This window comes from Enhydra lutris, unplaced genomic scaffold (assembly GCF_002288905.1).
Source record: "Enhydra lutris kenyoni isolate GAN:26980312 unplaced genomic scaffold, ASM228890v2 scaffoldscaffold44, whole genome shotgun sequence".
NCBI classification, from domain to species: Eukaryota; Metazoa; Chordata; class Mammalia; order Carnivora; family Mustelidae; genus Enhydra; species Enhydra lutris.
The window spans coordinates 15,308,599-15,332,314 of NW_019154128.1; the positions used below are offsets into that span (position 1 = coordinate 15,308,599).

The 23,716-nt window shown below is 49.6% G+C and overlaps 1 protein-coding gene across 3 annotated transcripts in view; it reads left to right on the forward strand.

Moving 5' to 3' along the window:
* The window catches only part of LOC111155844 (inositol polyphosphate-4-phosphatase type I A), a 127,864-nt gene that overhangs the window by 86,124 nt on the left and 18,024 nt on the right, over nucleotides 1-23,716 (forward strand). The window contains exons 11-22 of one of the 3 annotated variants that reach the window (XM_022516268.1): nucleotides 1,541-1,671; nucleotides 3,502-3,606; nucleotides 4,132-4,240; nucleotides 6,514-6,531; nucleotides 9,001-9,184; nucleotides 10,678-10,896; nucleotides 12,026-12,164; nucleotides 15,920-15,952; nucleotides 19,795-19,967; nucleotides 20,973-21,096; nucleotides 22,256-22,382; nucleotides 22,688-22,828. In XM_022516268.1, the coding sequence (XP_022371976.1) occupies nucleotides 1,541-1,671; nucleotides 3,502-3,606; nucleotides 4,132-4,240; nucleotides 6,514-6,531; nucleotides 9,001-9,184; nucleotides 10,678-10,896; nucleotides 12,026-12,164; nucleotides 15,920-15,952; nucleotides 19,795-19,967; nucleotides 20,973-21,096; nucleotides 22,256-22,382; nucleotides 22,688-22,828 (1,503 nt within the window). Of the gene's footprint in view, nucleotides 1-1,540; nucleotides 1,672-3,501; nucleotides 3,607-4,131; nucleotides 4,241-6,513; nucleotides 6,532-9,000; nucleotides 9,185-10,677; nucleotides 10,897-12,025; nucleotides 12,294-15,919; nucleotides 15,953-19,794; nucleotides 19,968-20,972; nucleotides 21,097-22,255; nucleotides 22,383-22,687; nucleotides 22,829-23,716 lie in introns of all 3 variants that reach the window. The other 2 variants (XM_022516267.1, XM_022516269.1) reach the window with 2 other exon arrangements.

Below are 23,716 nucleotides of genomic sequence, written 5' to 3' on the forward strand. Positions count from 1 at the left end.
TGTGTGTGGTGTGGGAGGCTTCATGATGAGTGAGACAGGCCATGGAAGATAGTCCTTCTGGAGAAGTGAGGACCACGCCCCGAGCCCCAGCTGCATGAGCTGTGTGCCGAAATCGAGGGGGTGGCGAGAAGGAGGGTGGTCCAGGCAGGCCTCTGTGGGATGGTAACATTAAACTGAGACCGGCAGCATGAGAAGGAGCAGAAAGACAGGCTGAGCCAGCAGAGAGGGTCTAGTGGTAGCCGTGCAGCCGGGGCTCATGCGCTCGTGAGCAGGGTCCGCAGGGTCCGCAGGCAGCTGCCGGTGTAGGTCTGACCACAGCCTCGCCTGCGTGCACACTCTTTTACTTGAATTTTGCCATTTTCATGATAAAATGGTACAACTTTTTTTTTTTTTTAACCTTGGGCCATCTAGTAGATTCCATAAAATTAGCTTCTCCCCTCCCATAGAAAAATATGCATAGTATAAAAAAACAGTGTCAAAAGGCTTTTAACAATGGCATAAATCTTGGGGCCCTCTAGTCTCTGATCGGCTTCCAAGAAATAACCACTTTTAACCATTTTAGTGTTTACCACTGTATTTCTAAATAAATGTATAGTGTACACTCTTAATCGGTTTTGGGGATTAGCTACTGACTCCCTGCGATGAGGGTTTTAGATCTTTTGTACTTGCCCGTTCCCCAGCTTCCTAATATGGTTATCTTTATTTTTTTTTTTAAGTCCATCTGTATTTTCATTATTCTGATTATGTAGCTGTTATTTACTGCTGAGCTAAGACAGTTACGTTTCAATTCTTCCACAGCTTTTATTTTTCTGGAGGTGACAGATGCTCTTTTTTCTTCTCTTCTCCCTTTCCCTGCCTTCATGCTACTTCTGGATTTAGACAGCCCATTACCCACGTGGAGAAAGAAATCATTACCACAGTTGCCAACCTCCTATGGCCCTTGTCCCTCCCCCCGAGGGACACCCCTGAGACAGAGGGGGCTGGGTGAGTGCGGCAGAGCGTGGTCATCCTGTGCCAGCCAGCTGTGGACCACCGCTCTGCAGCTTTATGTTCTGCAGCAGCGTTCCTAGGGGTAGGGCAGAAAGGCCCAGGCCTCCCCAGAACACGGGGGGCAGTGAGAAGCTGTCTCATAACTGTCTCTGGGAGAGACAGAGGTGAGATGGCCCCAAGAAATGGCTTACGGGCTTCCACTCATCTCATCTTCCAGGAGGGTCCCACGTGGCCTGTGTGGGTCCGGGCAGGGAGCCACTCCCCTAGAGCCCCTCTCCTCCACTTAGTTTTCCCCAGACATTTGACAGAGTTTCTGTGATGGTGAGTAGTCTGCTGGTCATACAGCCATTCCTCCTAGAGTGGTGTGTCATGTGCCCGCTGCTTGCTCTGTGGACCTGCAGTGTGGCTGTTGTCCAAGGCCTTCCCTGGCATCGACTGCACTTCCATGTCCACTCGTTCTTCTGCTTGGTTGGGACGCCGCTGCCTCTCCTAGGGAAGGGAGCCGGCTCTGTGGCCTGATAGTGTGTGTGTGTGTGTGTCTGCCTTGCAGAGTGTGTGAGCTGGAGGAGTTGGGGGATCTGTCCCCTTGCTGGGAGAGCCTCCGGCGCCAGATTGTCACTCAGTACCAGACCATCATCCTCACATACCAGGAGAACCTGACTGACCTCCATCAATACAAAGGTGGGTGCTAGATCTTCGTTTTTCCAGCTAGGAAACAAGAACCTGGCTCAAGTACTCTCCCTGACAGACACTCTAGTGGGTTTTTAAAAATAGGTTCTCATGTAGGTGTGAATTCTTCCGAATGTGGGTTTCTCATAAGAAGACAAGTATGTGAATTGCATTGAAAATTCCTTCTATGGTGTCTTCTGCCAAAGCAACTCATGTAGGATGAAATTTAGGAGAGATGAAATCATGGGCTGTTGGTTCATGTTATTTTTTCATCTTGGTCTAAAATGCTCAAGGGAAATGCCCCAGAAGACATAAACTGTTTGCTCTGACACAGAGTGGTTTCCTAGATTTCCCAGTTTAAACATTCAACAGTCCTCTATTGAATATCCAGATTGAGTGGAGTGCTCCATTTTAGGCTCAAAAGAGAAAGTGAAGTATAGACATCTTATATTTCTTCTTGAAAAATCCAGTTTGATTTTCAGAATACTCAAGGGATAGATTTAGAAGACTTCTCTTAACTTACTCCCTTTTTATTCCTAAATAGAATAGATTTTTTTATTTTTTGTTACTTTATTCTCTATCTTCAGATTCTTTCTTCCCCCACCCCCAACTACATTATGGATTTCAGGGTTAAGAGAAAACGTAAGTCCTTCATATTAAGGTTTTGCTACAGAACGAATGAACCTGTCCATGAACTTGGCTGAGAAGAAGCCACATGCAGTTATGAGGACAAGATGATGGTGCCATTGGGTTTGGTTTGAATCTGAAGGGCAGGCTTAAGTGTATTGGCAGCGTGTAGCCGAAGAGACTTAGGGACCTACCCATGCTGGATACCTGTTATCTGGGGAAACAGGAAACCCACATGAGCTTGGGTTTTCCAGAGCAGAGCATCTCAGCTGTCAGTATGCATCCTGGTCCCTGAAGATCTTGCTACAGTGCAGATCTAGCATCCTACATTTTCATCAGGCTCCCTGGGTGCCACTACTGCTGATCTCTGGGCCCCCTGTACATATCAGGCCCTGGAGGGCAGTCTCCTAGCACAAAATGCAAAGCAGACAGTGGTTGTTCTGCATTTTGTATGCTGGTATGATTTGCCTTTTATCACTAGAGAGAAAGTTTATTTTTTCTTCTGATCGTCAGTTAATCTGCAGTCCCTTCCTTTTCTAAGCATGTAGTTCTTAATTAGTGTTGGATTCTGATCGTAGAAACAAGATTGCAGATATCAGTTATAAAACATCATCCACTCTCCTTAACCCCCTGAGTAGAATCAAGGGAACACGTTTAGGTATGTGTTTCAGAGGGCCAGGATCCATGCCATATAGCATTTGTTCGTCCTGATAGATCTGAGGTAATGAGCAGACCTTTTCATCTCTTTGTGGACTTGAGACGTGTTGCTCTTACTGAACCAGTTTCTTCGATCTTACATGCTGGCGGTCTCCAGGGTTGGAACAGGCAGACCCTGGCATGGGCCCATTTGCTTTTTATAGCAGTGCTGACATCGTGTTGCACAAAATCAGTTTTTATGTCAGACTTCTCATTTGAGAGATGAGTCATGGGGGCGCTGGTAACCATAGCCTTCTGAAGCTGCTCCTACCTGGCCCTGCTCACCAGCTGAGCCCCTAAAACCAGTCTTCTGGCCAGTGGGCTGCCCACCCTCCAGTGTTTGACCCAGCCTGCCATCTGGAGACAAAATGTACTCACAGGCACCTCAGAATTTCCTTGGCCACCACTAGCACATACCTGCTTACAGGAAGCCGCTTCCTCAGAATTTACTGTCCTACTCGCCATTCCTGAATGCAGCATACATGTCAACGGTCCTTGTTTTCTCGTATTGTTTCTTAGGTCCCTCGTTTAAAGCGAGCAGTTTGAAAGCAGATAAAAAGTTAGAATTTGTTCCCACAAACTTGCACATACAGAGGATGAGAGTTCAAGACGATGGGGGGTCAGGTAACTATTCTTCTGTTCCTCTTGCTAAATCACACTTGACTTCCTTTCTCCCTGTGTGCTTGGTCCCCAGGCTGCCCCACACGTGCGCAGCCTTCCCTGTGTGCTTCTGGCAGCTCAGATAAGAGACGTGGCACAGGACCTCCGTAAGGTCTCTGTTCCCTAGACTTTTCCCCTCCCTTTGTCCCTTCCCCTCGTCCATCCTTCCTCCAGCTTCCCTTTGTGTTTCTGTGGCAGCAAGTCACCTGTCAGTTCTCCTTCCCAAGGAGGATGCAGTCTGAGTATTGCCAGTGATTGCCTTCGGCCCTTTGTGGCCTTATCTGGAGAGGTGTAGGAACCCCATACCCCCCGAGATCATGATGCTGGGCTCCGGGGGCCCGCAGACAGTCCAGGCTTTGGGACTGGGGGAACAGGCTGCTTGGAAATGGGCTGGAGGGGCAGGGTCCCAGAGTTGCGTGCATATCCCTGTAGCTGGCTTGTCCACAGGCCTGAGCCCAGAGTAACGGAGGAGAGCTTTCTGTCATTCAGATCAGAACTATGACATCGTCACCATCGGAGCGCCAGCAGCACACTGCCAAGGTTTTAAGTCAGGAGGTCTCCGCAAAAAGCTGCACAAATTCGAAGAGACCAAGAAGCAGTAAGTACTTGGAGGGTGTCCGTGGACCTTGTACAGCTGTCTGGTGCTGCCTAGGTTAAAAAAAAAAAAAAATCAAAACGTGACAGCAAAACATCCAGCCATCCGATGTGCTTTTGTGTGGCGGGAGGAGCTGCCTTGTGGCCCCTGTGCTTTTGTGTGTGCGACTGAGCTGGGGAGTGAGGAAGGCACCTGATAAGTGGTCCTGACCTTGCAAGTGAGCCGCAGATCGAAATCCCCCTGGGGGGTGGGTAGCCCGTGTGGACTCTCCGCTGGCTCAGCTGTCCCGTAGAGCCCCTGGTTTGTCATGCCACGTGTGTGGTCTGTGTTGAATGCCACAAAGTGTGAAGCCTACAGGAGATTGCTGCCTTTCCTGAAAGGACTGCAGGGGTAGACATTTCGGTTTTAGGAAAGCTGGAGTGGGGTGGGGGTGGGAGGGGAGCTGCAGTCCGAACAGGGAATGGCCAGGTGGGCAGTTGGAGAAGGGCCTCGTGGAGCATGCCGGGAGGTGTGGTGGAGGCATGAGGCATGGTGCTTGAGGACAGGAGCTGAGCGGGAGGGCTGGCCTTGCTGGCAGCCTGCTCAGTGCAGGGCCACACGCTGATGTCCAGGAACGCAGGGGTGACAGGTAAGCCTGGCCCCAAGGGCCTCCCAGTCTTTCCTGGGAGCAGACAAGTTCATAGCAGCATTTGGAGCAAGCCGTGCCATGCCTGGAGCAGGGGTGACGGAGAGAGAGCCATAAACCTCAGCTGTTGTGTTGGATATGTGGGAGGCATTGGTGATCTTCCAGAATGTCACCCGTCAAGATTTAAATAGATGAGGGAGGCAAGTGTGAGAAGTAGGGGCGACGAGAGTAGATGGTCCTGTGAGATCCGTGGACCATGGAGTAGAGGAAATAGCACGTAGGTGTCTGCCTGGGGAGAATGGTCATTGCTTGATTATGTGTTCAGGCTGATGGGGATGACGACAGTAAAGAACTGTTGGGAAGAGAACGTTGATGGCGCTAGGTTGTGGAGATCCAAAGGCCAGACCAGGCAGGGAGTCCTAGAAGGTGGGGTGCAGAGAGATCCCGGAGGAGTGAGGAAACAAGCTGAAGATACTGTCGATCAGCTCTGCAGAATGTAGAGTTGAAAGTGTGGGACTTGGCAATGGAGAATGGAACAGCTGGAGGAGAGTTGAAGCCAAGGCCCAGGAGGCTTCAAGGGAATCGACAAGGCGGCCAGGTGGAGAGCTCTAGCACCTGCCAGGGAATCAGAGGCTCTGTGCTGTCATGGCCAGAAGTCAGAACGCAGCTTGAGAAAACTGCCCGAAGATCAGATCAAGGAGGGGGCGGAAGGTCAGGGACAGTGGCAGTTCACTGGGCCAAGGGGATCAGAGATGCAGCTAGGAACTTTTCTGCCCATGGAGCGAGGCTGGAGGAGTGAGCCTGCAGGTGGAAGAGGGTGCTCTATGAGACATTATGGCTCAGATGTGTGCACAGGGGTCCCGGAGCCAAGTGAGCCCTGGAGGCAGCAGGAGGAAGAACCAGAAGTGGCCAGCGGTTAGGAGGAGGAATTTCAGCCGGAAGGTCGGGGCAGCATCCTAGGGAGGCCCCCAAATAGCCCACTTAGCTAGATGGATCCCATCAAGGGTGTCTTCCCCACCCAGACAAGCCAGACCCACCTGAGGAGTCACTGACTCTGCTGTTCCCTGGGGATTACGATGAAGAGGCAGCTTCCTATGCTCCCCACAGCCCTGCACAGCCAGCCAAGAGAGCACGTGTCTGTCACTCCATTGCGTTTGGCTGTGTGGGGGTGTGAGTGGGAGACTGGAGGATGCCATGGGGGCCCTGGAGGGGAAAGCCCATCAGGAGGGGCACCACTGGCTGTCACTGTCTCACAAAGGTCCAGATGTGAATACCTGACTACCCCGTATGTTGACTTCAGATCTCTTTACTTCCACAATGCCTCTGGAGTATTTTTCAGATGAATAATATAAGTCTTTCTTTAATTTCCTACCAATGTTATAAAGCCACCCATAGAAATGATTTTCATTATTTGAATTGTACTTTAAATGCAGACATAACTTGGCCCACAGGCGGCATGTCTCCCTGGGGCTTGCGTACAGACGCGGACGTTGCTCTGATGAATGAGCTCCTAAGTTTTATGGTTCCTGTAGTGGGTACCTCAACACATAATTCCAAAGATTTTGACAAAAGATAACTTGGCTTTTTAATTTTTTGTTTTGCCTTTGGTGTTTGCTAACTGCTAATATTTCGTTTTGGTTCTTTTCTTTAGCAGTTTTGAGGAGTGTTGGTGAGTTTTCTGTCTGTGGAGAGAGTGTCTGTTGGGGTCTTGCTCTCCTGTAGAGAAAGCCTGTGCTGTCCCCTCCTCTGTGAGGTGCTTCGGCCCTCGGTGCCACCGGCGGCCCCTGGTTTATAGCCTCGTAGACAGAATTCTCTCTTCCAACTGCAACGTTCTTTGATAATGAATAGCCCATGTCCAGTGTCCCATTTTACCTTCCAAATCTGGCAGCAGCTTCTTGCTGGGCGCACTCTGAGAGAGGACCCTGTTTTCTCCCAGGCTGGACAAGTTGCCAGGTGCTGGGATTTCAAGTCCACCCAGTGGCGGGGTCGGGAATCCCTTGCTGGCTTATTTTATAAGAATCTTAGGCCTTCAGTTTTCACCTTACCGTCCCGTCTTATGGGAGTGAAGCCAGCTTCCATTTCTCATGAATATAATTTATGCAGATTTTTAAAACACTGTTCCTTGGGCCAGTTTTCCCCCTGAGGGCAACGCAAGAATTAATATAACCAAGGGACTTTTCCTACCAAAGAATTAGCTGGCAGCTAAAAAGCACTGTATCTGCAGCCTGGTGTCCCCCCAGCTGCCCCGGGCCCTCCCCAGTCGTGCCCAGCATGCTTGCTCAGGTGACAGCCAGGGTTCTGCAGGGGCATTTTGCTTGGTGATAGGCCCCAGAAGCACCTCCAGCCCTCTCGAACTGTGCCATCTCAGAGCTGGGGAGGCTCAGGGCCATGGCAGGGCCCTGCCTGAGATGGGGACAGCAGGACGTGCTGAGACCTCTTGGGCTTTCCCCATTTCTAGGACTAGGACTGAGCACACATGCTTGTATATTCGCCATCATCCCCTAACAGCTCTTTGAAATGTACTCTTCCACACCCCTCCCCCTGCCGTGTGCTTCCTGTGTGTAAGTCCCAGATTCCTGTTATTAGAACATGACCTGTAAGAACACAAGGTGAGTAGAAGGCGGTGCTCTCCGTCGGGCTTGGGAGACTGTGTGTACTGGTCAAAGTGTACACAGCCATCTACATACACATGCATATATCTATAGGAAGCACTAGAGATTGGGGCCAGGGAAGGACAGATCTTTAACAATCCTGTTTGAGATTGTGTTTCTAAGACTCAATTGTCAAATGGCAGCTATTCATTTGGAAGAGTGATTGCAGATTGGAAAGTAGTCGTGTGCACGTTGTGCTGTGAAATTACTTCTCAGATCACGCAGGCTTGGTTGCGGTCTGCTGCATGGGCTTCTGGCAAATCCATCGTGTTTTATTGTGGTGTGTGGGCTTGGGGTGTTTTTCTTTCTGGGATGCTTTGGTTTTTGGGTTTTGCATGTTTATACCATAGTCTGTCAATGGAGGTTTCTTGGGGGCCTGCCTTCAGGGTCCAAAAAGCCCAGCAGGGAAGGGTCTCAAGTCCTCCTCTCCAAGAGAGGTGATAGAGGTTGTGCTCCTCCACCTTCTCCCTCATCTCCAAAACTCAGAGGGCAGCTCTTTGAGGGGACCAGTGAAGGCTGAGACTCCCATTCCAGCTAGAGCTCACAAGTTCAGATTGCAGGAGACATCATCACTGGGGCCTTACACTCTGTGCTTTCCTTGGCTTCCTCAGATGGTCTAAAACCTACATTTATACTATTATATTGAATGAGGATCTTGGCCTAGAGACTTGGATGTATCATCTCCATCTAGAATGGCCAAACGCATTAGCCAGGCCCCACACAGCCAGGACGCAGAGTCGGTTCTCCGGTCACTGGTGTTTGTAATGCACAGGGGCTGGCCTGTAGCTCTGACCTCAATCCTAAGATCACACATGGCTTGGTGGATGAGGGGAGGAGGAAGAACCAGGTGTTCAAAACTCTTGAGGTGGCCACACCTGGCCTCTGACTTGGCACGTTCTTCACCTCTTCTTCATCTGATGGAACATTATTTTTCAAAGTAGAGAAGTGCTGGAGAAGGAAGTCTAGTTGTCGGGGTCAGAGGTCTGAGGAGAGAGAACTACGTGTATGTGCATGGAAAGTTTGAAGATTGGCCCAACGGAGAAACAGGTTTCTTGTGGAAAGTCTGGCATCCATGGCAGTCTGCCTTCCCCGAGATACACTGACCCCTTCTGAGATTAGCACACCCCGTGCCTCCCCTCCCGTGCCGCGGATAAGTTGACAGGCGAGGTTCTCAGGTGAAATGTTATGAGCATTCGGGTGATTATTGGATTCAGTATCTGTTTATGCATTTATGTAAGAATACAGACACCTACAAATAGAGACAAAAGACTTCACTGTGTTTTGCTATTTCAAGCCCTCTACCATATAGACAGAAAGAATCTTGAAATTTACTTTTGCCCATTAATAGCTAGACTAGCTTAGGAGAACATCACTGAGTATCAGAATGCTTTACTTAATGTTGGTTGTGGGCTGGGGTTGCTTGGGAGGCTGCTGCCATCCTCATGGATTTGAGAAAACCCCTTAGAATCTGTTCTTATCCTTTCTAGTACACCATCCAGCTGCCAGTCCATAATCTACATACCACAGGACATCATCAGAGCCAAGGAGATCATTGCCCAGATCAATACCCTGAAAACCCAAGTGAGTTACTATGCAGAGCGGCTCTCAAGGGCGGCTAAGGACAGGTCTGCCACTGGCCTCGAAAGGACCCTTGCCATCCTTGCTGACAAGGTAGGAGACACCCCCTGCTACATGTGAGATGGGGGCTCCCATGGGTTTCCGGAAACCTTTGGACACCCCATGTGCTTAGAGCCGTCCCTACAAAAGGTGACATTGGGATGACCTTGAAGATCTAGTTTTAGGTTTAGTTCTGCCAGAGGCCCAGGGTGGTTTGGTGATTGCCCTGTGGTCACAGAGCCGGATGAGGGCAGGCCACGGACAGCACCCAGGGCGGGGGACTTCCAGCTGCTGCTTCATGCAGATGTGTCATCCCTCAAGTCCATCAGCTTAACTGTGGAGGCTGAGATAGTTCTGCAGCTTTCTTAGCAACTGACTACTCAGTGCATTTTTTGCCAATTTTTATTAACTTGGAATTTGAAAAAAGAAGCTGAGTTATTGTACAGACATACAATAAAGGAAATATAGCTTCCTTGGCTTACACGTAATCAATAAGCCATTTTTTAGTTGGCTGTTACTTGATCCTTATTAAAAATAAACAGGGACACCTGGGTGACTCAGTCAGTTAGGGATCCAACTCTTGATTTTTGGCTCAGGTCACGATCTCACGGTTCTGGGATCAAGCCCCATGTCAGGCTCTGCATTCAGTGGGGGGAGGTCTGCTTGGGATTCTCTCTCTCCCTCTGCCCTTTGCCCCACTTCGGCATGTGTGTGCCCCTACTCTCTCCCTTTCTCTCTCTCTCAAATAAATAAATCTTAAAATGCATATACAGATATAGATATGTAAATAAATATATAAATATTGGTCTATACTGGGACGTTAGATATATCAGATCATTTTGATGGATGATGCTTTTTCACATTACTCAGTCTCTCCGCACGCATGTGTGTGCACACACACACACACGCACACACATACAGAGATTCTGATCACACTTCCCCACTCACACCCACTTTGCTGGGGTGAGGTGCTCTTCCTGATCAGAATGTGTTATATCCTTCACATGTGTTCACTCAGCCAAGAGATCAAGGGCTGGAAACTAGATCCATTTGGAAAATAAAGATGATGTTATCAGAAGGAAAATTATGAGCCCCAGAATTCCTGCTGCATACAGAATTCCCCAGAACCACAGTGCTGTGCTGAGAGCCCCACTGCCCAGAGTCCAGGGCTTTAAGTATTAGCTGCAAAAAGATAAGACTTAAGTGATCGCCTCAAATTCCTGCCTATCCCCTGGAACTGGAAAGGATGGCCCAAGAAGTCAGTGAAGGCAAGGACACTGGGCTCCCTCCAGGCCCTGCCTCGAGTCACATCCGGCTCAGAGGCGGGCAGGGATGGAAGAATGTCAGAGATTTCTCAACTTCCCTCATTCTCCCTGTTTCCTCCACTCTTTTTGTGGGAGTCTTTGAACTCAGCCATCCCAAGGGCTCCTGCCCTATGGAGACGGGTGCCCATCTGGGCCTTGGGTCTGCTCCTGAGCTCTCAGAGACAGCCTGCCTTGCAGCCCCTTGCCTGGAGGCTCAGCAGCTCTGGTTTGTGTGTACTGCAGACCCGGCAGCTGGTCACCGTGTGTGACTGCAAACTGCTGGCCAACTCCATCCATGGGCTGAATGCAGCACGGCCCGACTACATTGCCTCCAAGGCCTCCCCAACGTCGAGTGAGGAGGAGCAGGTGATGCTTAGGAACGACCAGGACACCCTCATGGCCAGGTGGACGGGGAGGAACAGCCGTTCTTCTCTGCAGGTGGACTGGCACGAGGAGGAGTGGGTGAGTCTGCTGCCTGTGGCCCCCGTTCTGCCATTGGGCCTGGGTTGAAAAATTCAAAGCCTCCGGCCAGCCCCTCTCCCCCACCAAGGGGTACCTAACAGGTTGGCTGCTTGGTGGACAAGCTCCGAGTCTCCTTGCCAGACAGCGCTTGGGCCCCCTGATTGAGGGAGGGAGATGGCATTTTCACACCCTGTGTCCGTCTGAGGGGCAGGGCTGCTACAGGCCAGGCTCGGGCTAGACTTGGTGGTGAAAGGGGTGATGTTCTCCACAGAGCCCTTGCCTTGCTGGCAGCCTGTCTCCTGTCACTGTCTACTCAAGACCAGCCAGGCCCCCTGCTTCCTCAAAGCTCTCCACACAGTTAGCCCTTCCAGGGCCATTTGTATTTGGTGGCGTGGGGAGGAGTCTGGAGATGCTACCCCTGACATGGTCCGCGTTGCCTCCTGCTTCCTGACACAGTGGCCCTGAGAGCCGCCTCTGTCTCTCCTGAGGGAGTGACACATCACACAACTCATTTTTGTCATTTCTTAGGACTACTGCTTGGAGGCATTTTTCTGTGAGGCACTGAGTTTTTAGTCAGCAGCGAAGGCTCCTCCAGCCCTGCCCTGGTGTCCTGTATTCTGGGTGGGTTTCTGCAGACCGCTCCCAGCCCTGCCTCCCCACCTCCCCACTGCCCCCATCTGAAGTGATCAACTGCTCCCATTACCTCCCATTACCTTCCCTCAGTCCTCTCTGTGTCTCAGTCCTCTCTGTAGGAGGTCTGCAGCAGAGGGAGGAGGGACGTGCTGGCCCCCTGGGCCCTGTGGTCTGTCTGCCAGCTCTGGAAGGCACTGGGAAGTCTTGTCCAGCCTCTGTGATGGTTACTAGCAAACGTGTCTCTGACTTTAAAAACAATGAGCGCAGTACATTGATCTGTATTTTGAAAAACAAATATAGCAGTAATAGGGAATATTGAATTAATCTTGATATTTCTAAATTCGTGGTATTTTAATGATCACAGTGGCCCAGAGTAGGGGAGTCAGTGTGTATGTGTATGTGGGGAGGGGGCTTGGGGGGCAGGGAAAGGGGTTGTGTTCTGTTCTGCTTTTCCAGTAGGGAGAGCTGACCCCAATGCACCCTTTCGGTTTGGAAGGAGAAAGTGTGGCTGAATGTGGACAAGAGCCTGGAGTGCATCATTCAGCGGGTGGACAAGCTGCTGCAGAAGGAGCGCCTGCATGGCGAGGGCTGTGAGGATGTCTTCCCTTGCGCGGGCAGCTGTACCAGCAAGAAAGGTAACCGGGACAGCCACGCCTACTGGATCAAACCGGAAGACCCCTTCTGCGATGTCCCCTCCTCGCCATGCCCCTCTGCCATCTGCTCGATGCCATCCTCACCCGCATGCCATCCTCACCCAACCACACGTGCGTATGCGTCCACACCGCCCATTAATGCTGCCTCCACCTCGCACTGCGTCTGTCTGTCTCTCTGTGTCTGATTCCATGACCTCTTCCCTCCATACAGACTGCAGGGAGGGCTGTCAGGCAGAGCTGGAGGTCACAGTGCACGGAGAAGCGGGCAGGGAGGGCAGAAGCCCCCGTGGTCCACGCATGGGGAGCCATGTGCAAATCTGTGTGTCCAGCAAAGGCAGATTCTTAAGGCCATCTTGGGTCTCCCTGCCCGTCAGGGTGGGGCTCTCTGGCTGTTCTGGTTCGTAAAGCAATCTGAGAACCCGAAGGCGGCCAAAACGCAGATGCTTTTCTCCTGAGATTGCTGATTGCATTAGGAGGTGGGAGAGTCAAGGAAAAGGTGACTCATGCAGGGACACAGCTGGATGAGAGCTGTTAGCAGGCTCGGCAGACTTGTCTAGAGGCTGGTTGTCATCAGCTGGGGGTGCTGTTACCCAGTAGGGGACGTTGCCGTGGCACTTGTGGGTCACTCAGTCAGATGGGGGAACCCACTCCTGGGGCTGAGATAGGTTCCTCCGGTTGGTACTGCCCCCAAGGCAGGGTTCTCAGTAGATGGTAGGATGTTGGCCTGCAGGAACGTGTTTCAGAAATAGTCTTTTGCCTGCGGAGACGGAACACAACCAGACAATCTGTCCATCATGTAGCCTTAAAACTGGGCATGCATGCTTTCTCTGCCAGCCCATCCTTGGTCCCTGCCTGTCGCGGCCTTCCAGGTCTTGCTGTGAGAGCCAGAGGGGATCATGGGCCAGGTAGCTGAGGTGGCTGCAGACCTAGCTGTGGTGTCCGTCCACTGCTCTCTTCTGGGAGTGGGAAGCTGTAGTTAGTAAGGCCCAGATGGGCGAAGGCTAGCCTTCAGACAGCGAGGATTTTTCATTTCTGAGTTGGACAGCTTTCATTCAAGGCAGATGCGTGTTCCTTTATCACAGCCTCTTGATAAATCCTTCCTTTGTAAGCTGCCCTTCACTTTTTCAATCTGCCTGCAGTCTGTTCCCAGGGCATGGTTTCACTTGAGCCTCTGATTCAGCAATGTTCACGTCCTCCACCCTTCCATCTGTGAAGGACTTTAGTTTAAGTTCCCCAAACCTGTGACTGGTTTCATGGAGCTGTTTTGTCCTGTTTGTCTTCTCATTTTTTTAATGTAAATTATGTTTGTTTTTTTTAAATCTGAAAGCTCATTGCTCATTTCTCTTCAATATTGTCTTGCTTGTAATTTTAAAATTTTTCTGCAGATATAAAAAGAGTAATTTATTGGGCTTTAAAAAAATGCCAGAGAGAGTTTTTTTAATCAGATATTTTGTTATATTCATAAGTTAAATGTCACTTTCCTTCTAGGCAACATCCTGTATTGGTCAAATGTAGACAATTTAAATTCAGCCTTCAAGTTATTTAAATGAGCATTTATTTATGGTATTTAGGGTATGGCTTATGTTTGCCATGCAAATCAGTTCTGTTGTGGTCATGGGAATATGAAGCATACATTTGAGAGAGTCTAACTTGGCTGATCAGTACTCAAAGAAATGTATGAAACCGTATGCCACTAAATTAACTGTGGATGATCCTTAATTTAAAAATTGTGAGCATAGCTAGGAAGCCGTTCAGAGCTGGATGTGATCAGGAGGATCAGAAAGAAGGAGACTGGAGACTGCAAGCTCTTTACCCAGTCTCTTACCATCAAGGGCCAGAGCTCAGCTCTGGCATGACTTTCCATACCATCTAGCTTCCTGGGCCAGTTGTTTTAGCCTAATGAACAGGTTGTGTTCACACCAGCTTACCATACACAGAGAACTCTGTGCCTCTTCGAGAGGCATCATGACTTTTCATTCTAGCTATATACACTGTGCTAGGTTTTTGGTGTCCATCTTCTGCTCAGGAGCTCCCCTGCCTTCTAGCTTGCTCTCCCACAGGACTCAGAGTCTTGCCTGGCAGACACACACCACTGCGGGACCCATTGACAAGTCCCTGCCAGCTGGAACCACAGAGGCTCTGGGAGCCTTTCCTTCCTTCTCCCGCTTTCCGCACAAGTCACGAGTGCCCCACACCCCATCTGGTGGCATTCATGACCTGGCTATGCACGCACTCATCCTCTTCTCATCTCTGAAGAGCCATTCAGACAAACTTCAGACCAGGTTGTTTTAACCTGAGACCTGGGGATTCACCCCAGGTTCGTATGCCCCCTGAGATTATGTGCTAAGATGAGAGGAGGTATACAGAGGTCATCAAATCTCAGGGGACTCCATGGCCTCAGAGAAGGTACAAGCCACTGGTCCAAGAGTACCAAAGGAGACCCCCACCCACCCCACACACATATTCCCTGCTTTGATTGAGAGATTGAATTTACCCAGCTGAGTTTAACTGTCAGTGCCTTTTCAGGGATGCTCACAACTATTTGGGATCTTCACAGATGATCATGAAAACAGGCCCCTCGACCTTCCTCCTCCCTCAGACTCAGAATTTTGGAGGAAAGGTTATGGGGAGGCAGAAATCTGGGTTTTTGTTTGTTTGTTTGTTTCTCAAGACCTGGGGTAATTCTGATTAGTTGGACAGAGGTCTAAGAATCACTGCCCTGTATCACTGTGGATTTTTCTCTTTGTTAGGGAGCCAGTCTCAGCATATTTAGGGCCTAATGAAGAGGCTGACGTTTTAAGCTCACAGGGGCCTTTTCATTTGCTCTGTTCTGTCCCCTTTGCCAGTGGGAGAAGTCACTGCCAAAGATAACTAAAGAGGAAGGATCCCTTGCCCCCTCCACCTCTGGGCAATCCAGTTTGTAAACATCTCTATTCAGCCGGTTCCAGCTATTTTGGGGGGCTCTGAAACTACCCGTTTCAGTATCCTGCAGACATAAAATGACTCCTTTTCAGACTTGTTTTCCTCCAGATGGCACACCCAGTTAACCAAGGAATTTTAGAGTTGTTAAGGGAAATATAAATAGAAATGAGTACTTCACTTGCTGAAATGGGAGTAGCGTAGTGCAATTGAATTAAAATTGGCATTCTTTGAGTGACCTGGAGGGACATTGTAATTCTAGACTTCCCCCAGATCATAAAAGTTTTCAATTTGATTGAAATTTCTAAGATTGGCATAGATGTAGGGTGGTATATTGGTTTCATCACGGGATCCTCACCTTCGGGTCTCAGCATGTGAGTCTGCAGCCCAGGTTCCGCTCGCAAGGCAGGGCCACGGGCTCTGATCAGTTTGCTGGTCAGTCTCTCTCATTACAAGTGTGCTTCCAGATGCTGGGAGATGACTTGTGCTCCACCACATGCAATGTGATCAATGAGGGCACTGAATCACATTGTAGTATGTTGAGTTTGCTTACCTCAAGAGTCTTAGCAACATGAGTGAACAAGTCAGTGAGTCAGTCAGTGTTTACCACCAAGAGGGCTCGGCTGCCTGAGAGCAGCCGGGTGCCTGCGTGGGACTTCTCAGGGAAGAGGCGGGCAGGCCTGCCTCTGACCTCTTCTCTGCTCATTTGAGCCACCTTACGGCCGGCTGCCGACGCAGTCGCTGTAAGTGCTGAGTTGTTCATGTTTGAACTTTGTGCTGCTCCTTAATCATCCGTGTCGCCCTCCATTTCTGTGCAGATTGCAGCCCCCCTCCTGACGAGTCCAGCCCAGGTACGTGGTTTCCATTCAAGGCTTCTGCAGATGGCTTTTTTAATCCTCAGGTAGTGTTTGTAGCGGAATTATCCAAGATTGCCTGTGCTTCCAGAGTTAGGAAAATATTTCAGGAGTTTCTTCCTTTGAGGCAGTTAGCAACGTCTCTTAGGTCTGGTGAGGAACCAGTTGGGTTGGGGATGGTGGCCTGAAGTAGGCTACCACAGGTACTTTCCTTGCTTGCCCATCCTAAAACCTTTTCAGACGATTCATGTCCATGGGTGCGTTGGACTTCCTGATACAGAGCAGTGCGTCTTTGTAAACAACACTTCCTGTGATTGCACCTGAACATGTGAGCCTTACATGGAGGGGCTGTAGCCACCCAAATGCAGCATTCGCAATCACACAACATCCTCTCTTCTGAGTCTGGGTGCAGCTTAGAGTTCTTGGGCATTGCTAACAGGTTCAGTTGGAGATAGTGCTAAAAATGGAATCTCCCTGCTGCCCGTGCATGTAGGAGTCAGTGGCTATGGCTCTAGTTCAGGGGTTGGCCACCTACAGCTCTGAGCCAAGTCCTGTCCACTGCCTCCTCTTGTAAATTATATCTTATTGGCAATCATGTCCACTCATTCACGTGCTGTCTCTGGCTGCTTTTGTGGGGCAACACCAGAGTCAAGCAGTTGTGACAAGGATTCCATCATCCTCAAAGCCTAAAATATTTACTATCTAGCCTTTTTACAGAGAAAGGGTGCCAACCCCTGCTCTAGTTCATGTTGAGTTTCCTGGTCGTGGCTTGTGGGTTCCCCAGAGTGAGCATGAGACCCCCAAATATATGCTTTTGCTTACGCCCCCCCCCCCAAATCAACTACCCAGTCAGTCTGATGATTGGATGATTGCATATTTCTGAATGAATATAAATGTGAGGTAGCCAGACACCTATTTTATATCTAGAATGCAGTAAACCAGTGCTGTGGGGATTTACCAAACTCTCCCTGCAAACCTTCTCAGCTCTTGTAACACCCATGAATTTTAGTCCAGCCACGTCATTTCTAGAAGCACTGCTGGGTTGTCCTCAGTTAATATCAGTGGACTAAAATGGTCCCCTGCCAAGAGTTCCTTTGGCTTTTCCTGGAGAGCTATATTTTATCTCAGTCAACACACACACACACATACACACACACACACATTTTTTTTCTCTCAGTCTTTCTCAGTCTTTCTCCCTCCCTCCCCTGTTAATGAGGGGGGAAGAGCAGAGTATGGATTTGAAAAAGTCCTTCAGAGTTACCCAAAGTAGCATGTGTGGTCCATGGATTGGCCACCAGTCGTCAAGCATTGACAGATTAGCAGCTAGACAAGGAACTTGCCCCCAAAAGTGAATCAGCCACATCACTAAGGATGCTGTTTAGTTGAGCTGGGTTTTGTTTCGTTTTTTCATAATAAGACTTTCTTGACAAAGGGAGCAGAATATGACCCTTTTATCAAATCTAGCTTCCCAATATCTTTACTCAGCTAGGTCCTGGAAATCTCATTTCTGTCTCTGAAAATCATTTTGTCTGGAAACTTCTAAATGTTGTTTTTCTTCATATTTCCCCCCAAATATATTTCCACCCCCCAATCCTGCTGTCTATTTGGCAGAAGCAGTCTGACACAATAGAAATAACATAGAGTTTAAAGTTAGACACATAGAAATGCTCATTCTTTTTGTGTGTCTGGGAAGACACTTAACCTCTCTGAGCTATTTTCTTACCGATATTAATATTTCTCTCTCTGTGGATTAAATGAGAAAATAGTTGCAAATATTTGCACGTGCACGGTGGTTGGTACTCTTCTTGAACTCAGGAGTCATCCAGACATGTTGAAGCCCTTCTCTGGGCACATGGCAGATGGGTCTCCCACCCAGACCCACATCTTTTCTCCAGGACAAGCTCTTAGCACTTTTTAGCCATTCTTCCTTTACTCCCAATTTTTTTCAGGGTTTTTTCTTTTTTTCCCCTAATGGAAAAAAAACAAGTCATATTTAAATGGATTTTTTTTTTTTTTTTTTTTTTGAAAGAGAAGTAGGTAAAGTCAAAAAGTATTGCATGGAGATTTGCTTAGTCATCAAAAACCACTTGTACTTTCTGATCATTTTCAGATTAAAATGCATATTAATTACATATGTACTGATATACATGCATGTTAAGTAGAAAAGCAAAGCAAAATTGCCAACACTTGCTTTATGAGCATTTACTTCTTAGTTAATGACTAACTTAGTTAATGAAACGCCAGTTATTTGGCTATTAAAACTAAGCTGCCATTGGTCTTTTTTAATACTTGCTGCTGAATAAAACTTACATGTGTGAACAGAGTTCTTCTCTGAGATTTTTTAGAGGAAGAAAGAGATTGGGTGTTACCTAGCAGAGCTCTTCCATTTTCCCAGAAAAGGACCTGTATGGCCAAGGAGTCAAGAGACCTGTCCGTGGCCACCACTGTTTAGCAGCAACAGGGGCCCGAGACTCATATTGTCCACTCCTCAGTCCGGTGTCCTATGTCATCATGACTTCTTTGCTAAGACCTTCCTGCTGCAGACTTTCTAAATTTAAGCCCGCCTTTCTTTTTTTTTTTTTTTTTTGCATCACAGACACAAATCGTTGTCCACACACTGTGAGAGCATTTCCAAATTTTGAGTGGCTGCATATACTCGAAAATCTGCATTAACCAACACCGAGTATTAAGTCCTTTTGCAACTTTTAGGCCTTTCTCTAAATATGTTTCTCAATGAAGTGCTACTTACATAGTTTGAGAGGAGTGGAGCCCGTCTCCCTTCTCTGTGGCTCTTCACTTCTGTTTATCTAAGACTGAGCTTACCCTCTGGTGGCCATACCGCCCACCTGGCCTGTGGCCTCTCCCTGGTGCAGTGATGTCTGTGGGTGTTCTGCAACGTGCACCCCTTCCTAAGGGCCGTATGCTGTCGAGGCTCCACTCCCTGCCCATGGCACATTTGCTGCACCTGGGGGGCTCAGTCAGTAGTGGTGGCTAAATGCCTATTTCTGGGCTTGATGAGCCATTATAAATAGAACTGATGAGTGCATGTCTTCTCTCTTTTAAATACCTTCTTAAATAGGAAGGCAAAAAAGAGCCAAAGCCCAAAATACCTTTAACTCTGTTTTTCCACCCCGGGGGTTCTATTTTTAAAAATTGTTTTGGTACGGGATCACAATTTCCTAGTATCCCTAAAAGAAAACTAAACCAGAAATAGAGGGCACCAGGCAGGAAGGTCAGGGGTGGTGAAGAATGTGAGAGCAGAAACGGGGTATATTCTGAGAGCTGAAAACCTGGGACACCGGGTGGGACAGCCTTTCCTCCAGACGTGGGAAGTGAGCCACACACAGCCGCACAAGGATAGAGGTGTCCTTTGCTCGAAAAGGATGGGGGCCTCTGCATTAATAGCCAAGGCAAGAGAAGCAGGATGATAGGTCACTTCTTGGGGGCCATTCTCTCCCTGGGTGATGGAACAGTAGTGACTTGCATTTGACTCACAGAGGCTTTTTTGTCATTTTCCTCAAAAGGAATAACCTTAAACATTTATGAGTACTGTCCCCAGTAGGTGAGGGAGACCAGGCCTACCTCAGTGGTCCCTAGGAGGTCTGTTGCTTATTTACTGGAAAAGCTTCAAGCCAGAATGTTGGAGACCAGGGTGGTTCCAGGCAGAACTCGGTGCCAGTCCTGGGCCAGAGCTTGAGCCAAGCAGAGTTAGGAGATGCAGAGGGGGTAGGGAGGGGGAAGGCAGGGGGCACGGGGCATTCGGGGCACATAACTTGCTGAACTTCTAGAACCTGACTCTTAACGGTCTTCCTTCTCAAACGACTCCTTCTGGTGCCTAGGAGAATGGAGCGAGGCTCTTTACCCCCTGCTGACCACCCTCACAGACTGCGTGGCCATGATGAGCGACAAGGCCAAGAAGGCGATGGTGTTCCTGCTTATGCAGGACAGCGCCCCCACCATAGCCACGTACCTGAGTCTGCAGTACCGCCGTGATGTGGTCTTCTGCCAGACGGTAAGCCCCGGGAGTGGTGGGCAAGAGCCCGCGGGCTCCTTGGCCCTCAGAAAATAGTCTTGGGAGATCCTTCTCACTTCATGTTGAAAAAAACCAAGGATGGCCAACACTTTCTCCAGCCTGTGGTTCTTAAGTTTCTTTAATAGGTCTAGATTTCAACCCGGAGGGAGCAATCCTACTTGAGAAGTATATGTTTAAGAGAAGGCCTGAGTCCACGCTTCTCCCTGAGGAGGCGGCGGGCACTGGTGGCTTGTGCGCATGCTCTGCTCCTGCCGGAGGCGTGTGGGGTTCCGGCCGGCCCAGGCCTCATGGCCACCTTTCTTTCCAGGAAGGAGTTTAGTGAGGGAGAGAGGGATGTTGCTGTCAGTGCGGTCTGTGCCTTAGTTCTGCTGCTTGTGCACAGCTATTGTAGTGATTTGGGAGAATGGAAGAACTTAAGTGAATGTCACAAGTTTAGCAAGTGCCAGTTATCCCATTAGCAATGTGAACAGTGACAGAGGGTCAGGTTGGCTCTCTGAGGTTCTGGCGGCCCATCCCCTCAGAAAATCTCCCCCTGCGGTAACTTGCAGGGTGACCGTGTTCTCTCGCACTTCTGTTCTTTGTTGTGGTCTCTTCAGTTTCCAGCCAGAGCTGGTCTGGATCTGTGAGTATATAAGCCCTATTCACTGTGAGGAATGAATTCTGGGCTTCTAGAAGGTTCTAGCCCAGGAGTAAGCCCAGGCAAGTTGGCTTGGAAGCTGAGCCAAAACCAAACTGGCCTTTGGGAGCAACAGGAGCAGCAAGTAAAGAGTGCTGCGCAGCCTCCCGTGGCTGTGCCCTGCATGGCCTCAGAGCCGAGCACACCCCACACCCCAGACGGAGGAGGGGGAAAGGATGCTGCTGCAGCCCAGCCAGAGCAGCAGAAGCAGAGAAGCTCAGGGCCAAGGGCACGGCACAGGCTGGGGACCACTTCGTGAGGCGGTGTCTGCCCCCCGACAACAGTCCCGCCTCGTGTCTCCCCCACAGCTGACTGCTCTCATCTGCGGCTTCATCATCAAGCTGAGGAACTGCCTGCATGACGACGGCTTCCTGCGGCAGCTCTACACCATCGGGCTGCTGGCCCAGTTCGAGAGCCTGCTTAGCACCTACGGTGAGCCCCCAGGGGCGCCCCCGGGATCCCGGCGTCCGGGAGCAACTCGGACGTGCGTGAGGCCCATTCTTCCTTCCTGAATGTTTTTCTGATGACGCACACAGCTCATGCTGATTAAAATAAAGCCAGACATCATCACTGTATGTCAGGACCAAGCAAAAGTCCTGCATAGTTACACACACACCGCTTCGTTTGTTTTCTTGGTGGTGGTTGTTACAATCAAAAATCTTTCTAATTGAGGAGGGATGATAATTATTTAAGTGGTAATTTCTGGTGAGGCACGTGGGCTGTTTCTGAATTAATCTTTTTTAAAGATCTTTATTTACTTATTTGACAGAGAGAGATCACAAGTAGACGGAGAGGCAGGCAGAGAGAGAGAGAGAGGGAAGCAGGCTCCCTGCGGAGCAGAGAGCCCGACGCGGGACTCGATCCCAGGACCCTGAGATCATGACCTGAGCCGAAGGCAGCGGCTTAACCCACTGAGCCACCCAGGCGCCCTGTTTCTGAATTAATCTTAAGAAAACACTACTGCCATATGTCTTGGTCCGCGAGTGTTGGTGGCTTGTGAGCCCATTTCTGCAGCCACTACCTTGTTAGAAGGGATGGTTCTGGGTCAAAGGGTAGGAATATTTTAAAATTTAAAAATAGATATTTTCAAATTGACCTCAAAAAAAGACTCTATTCTTTCTACTTTCATTTTCTGTTTATTTCTTCTGAGAGGGTAAAAATAGGTAATTTTTTTTAGAAGTATTTGTCCATCTTTGGAGTTACAAGACATCAAATAAGTGCCAAGCCCCACAGAGTAGAAGGATCTGGCTACATGGTGCTCTGTGGCTGTCTGTCCACTTCCAAAGTGCCAGCTCTGCCTCCTGAGCTTCTGTGCATGTGGTTTGCCAACCCACACTGTCCGGCCCCAGGAGAGGGTCAGGAACGTGGTGCATGTCTCCACCAGTGGCATTGATGAGCGTGGCCATGGGGTTTCAGTAGCAGCACTTCCCATGGAGAAGTGAGTCTGCTGGTGGAGAGGCCCCCTCTGGTCACAGCCACACCTGATCCTGTCACCTGCCATCTGTAACCAGCTCTGTGGTCATGCTGAGCCCATGGGAAGAGTGGCAGGTCCCCTCTCCCTGACAGCCTTGTGTCCCTCTCTTGCATCCAGGTGAGGAGCTGGCCATGCTGGAGGACATGAGCCTTGGAATCATGGACCTGAGGAACGTGACCTTCAAAGTCACTCAGGCCACTTCTAATGCATCGACTGACATGCTGCCTGTCATCACGGGAAATCGGTAGAAAGATTTTTTCTAATCCTCAGAACCAGCACTGTTTTAATTTATGTTCTTTCCATGTGACGTGCTTTTCGTTTTTGTTTTGTTGTGTCTCATTCAGTTAAAGACATGGATCATAGTCTCCTACATTAATTTTGCAGACCTTTAAAGGCTCACGACCAGCTCTTGGGAAGCAACTGAGCCAGACAGCCCAATAGGCACTCATGTCGAGGCCAGCTCCGTTTTCCTCTTCTCCCTCGCCTCTGCTCCTGCCTCTCCCCCGTCACAGCCCTCACCCGCCCTCTGCCTGTCTTCCTGTTTTGCAGGGATGGCTTTAACGTGCGGATCCCTCTGCCGGGCCCGCTGTTCGACGCCCTGCCTCGGGAGATCCAGAGCGGCATGCTGCTGCGGGTGCAACCTGTCCTCTTCAATGTGGGGATCAACGAGCAGCAGACGCTGGCTGAGAGGTGCGGGCCCGGCTCTCACAGGGCCTGGGGTGGGTGGAGTGGTCACTGACGTGAGGTAGAAAATGGCCTCTTCAGGCTCTGAGTGCTGCAGAGTCTCTGCCGGCCCCCCTTCTTTCAGCCGGCATTCTTGAAAGGCCGCCATACACCCAGCCGTGTGTATGGTTCTGGGAACACAAAGATGGGTCAGATGTGGTCTGTATAGGAGAGGTCTATATAGGGCAGGTAGGAGAGAGATGGGGTCACAAGGATGAAGATGAATGCAGGGAGTGGGGATCCTGATGGGAGACCCAGGAAGAGGTCTGGGAGGGCTTCCCGGAAGAGATGATGGCTAAATTGAGTTTTGAAGAGTAAGTAGGAGTTAGATGAGGAGGTGGAGGAAAGACTTAGCATCTCAGGCCAAAAAGCCTGAGCAAAGGCAGGTGCGGAGAAACCGTGTGGGCCTGGAGGCCAAGGCCCCAGGCTGGGATGGGCAGTGGTGAGATTGAGGGGCCTATATGCCAGGTGAGAGGCTTGCCTTGATTTTCCAAAAGCCTGTGTCTTATAAACTCCCTCCAGGTTCCCTGCCGGACAGTAGAGAGGAGTCACATGTGCCCGTGTTCACAGGCGTGTGTGTGCATGTGTGTGTGTTGGAGAGGAGGAAGGTTTGGGCATGTGTAATGACCTTCCACTAGTATGTGAAAACCTTTCCTGTCATCATTATATTCATGCGGCATATGCGTTTTAGCATAAAAAGGTATTTAACGGTACTTGCTGTGAAGGGAATTTGGTCTCTAGGGTGATGTGCTCTCTTTCTTTTGGACCTCTGGAACCCAGTGGTCAATACATATACTCCGGAGTCAACTGATACTGACCGCTGGGTTCCAGAGGCCCAAAAGGAAGAGAGCACAT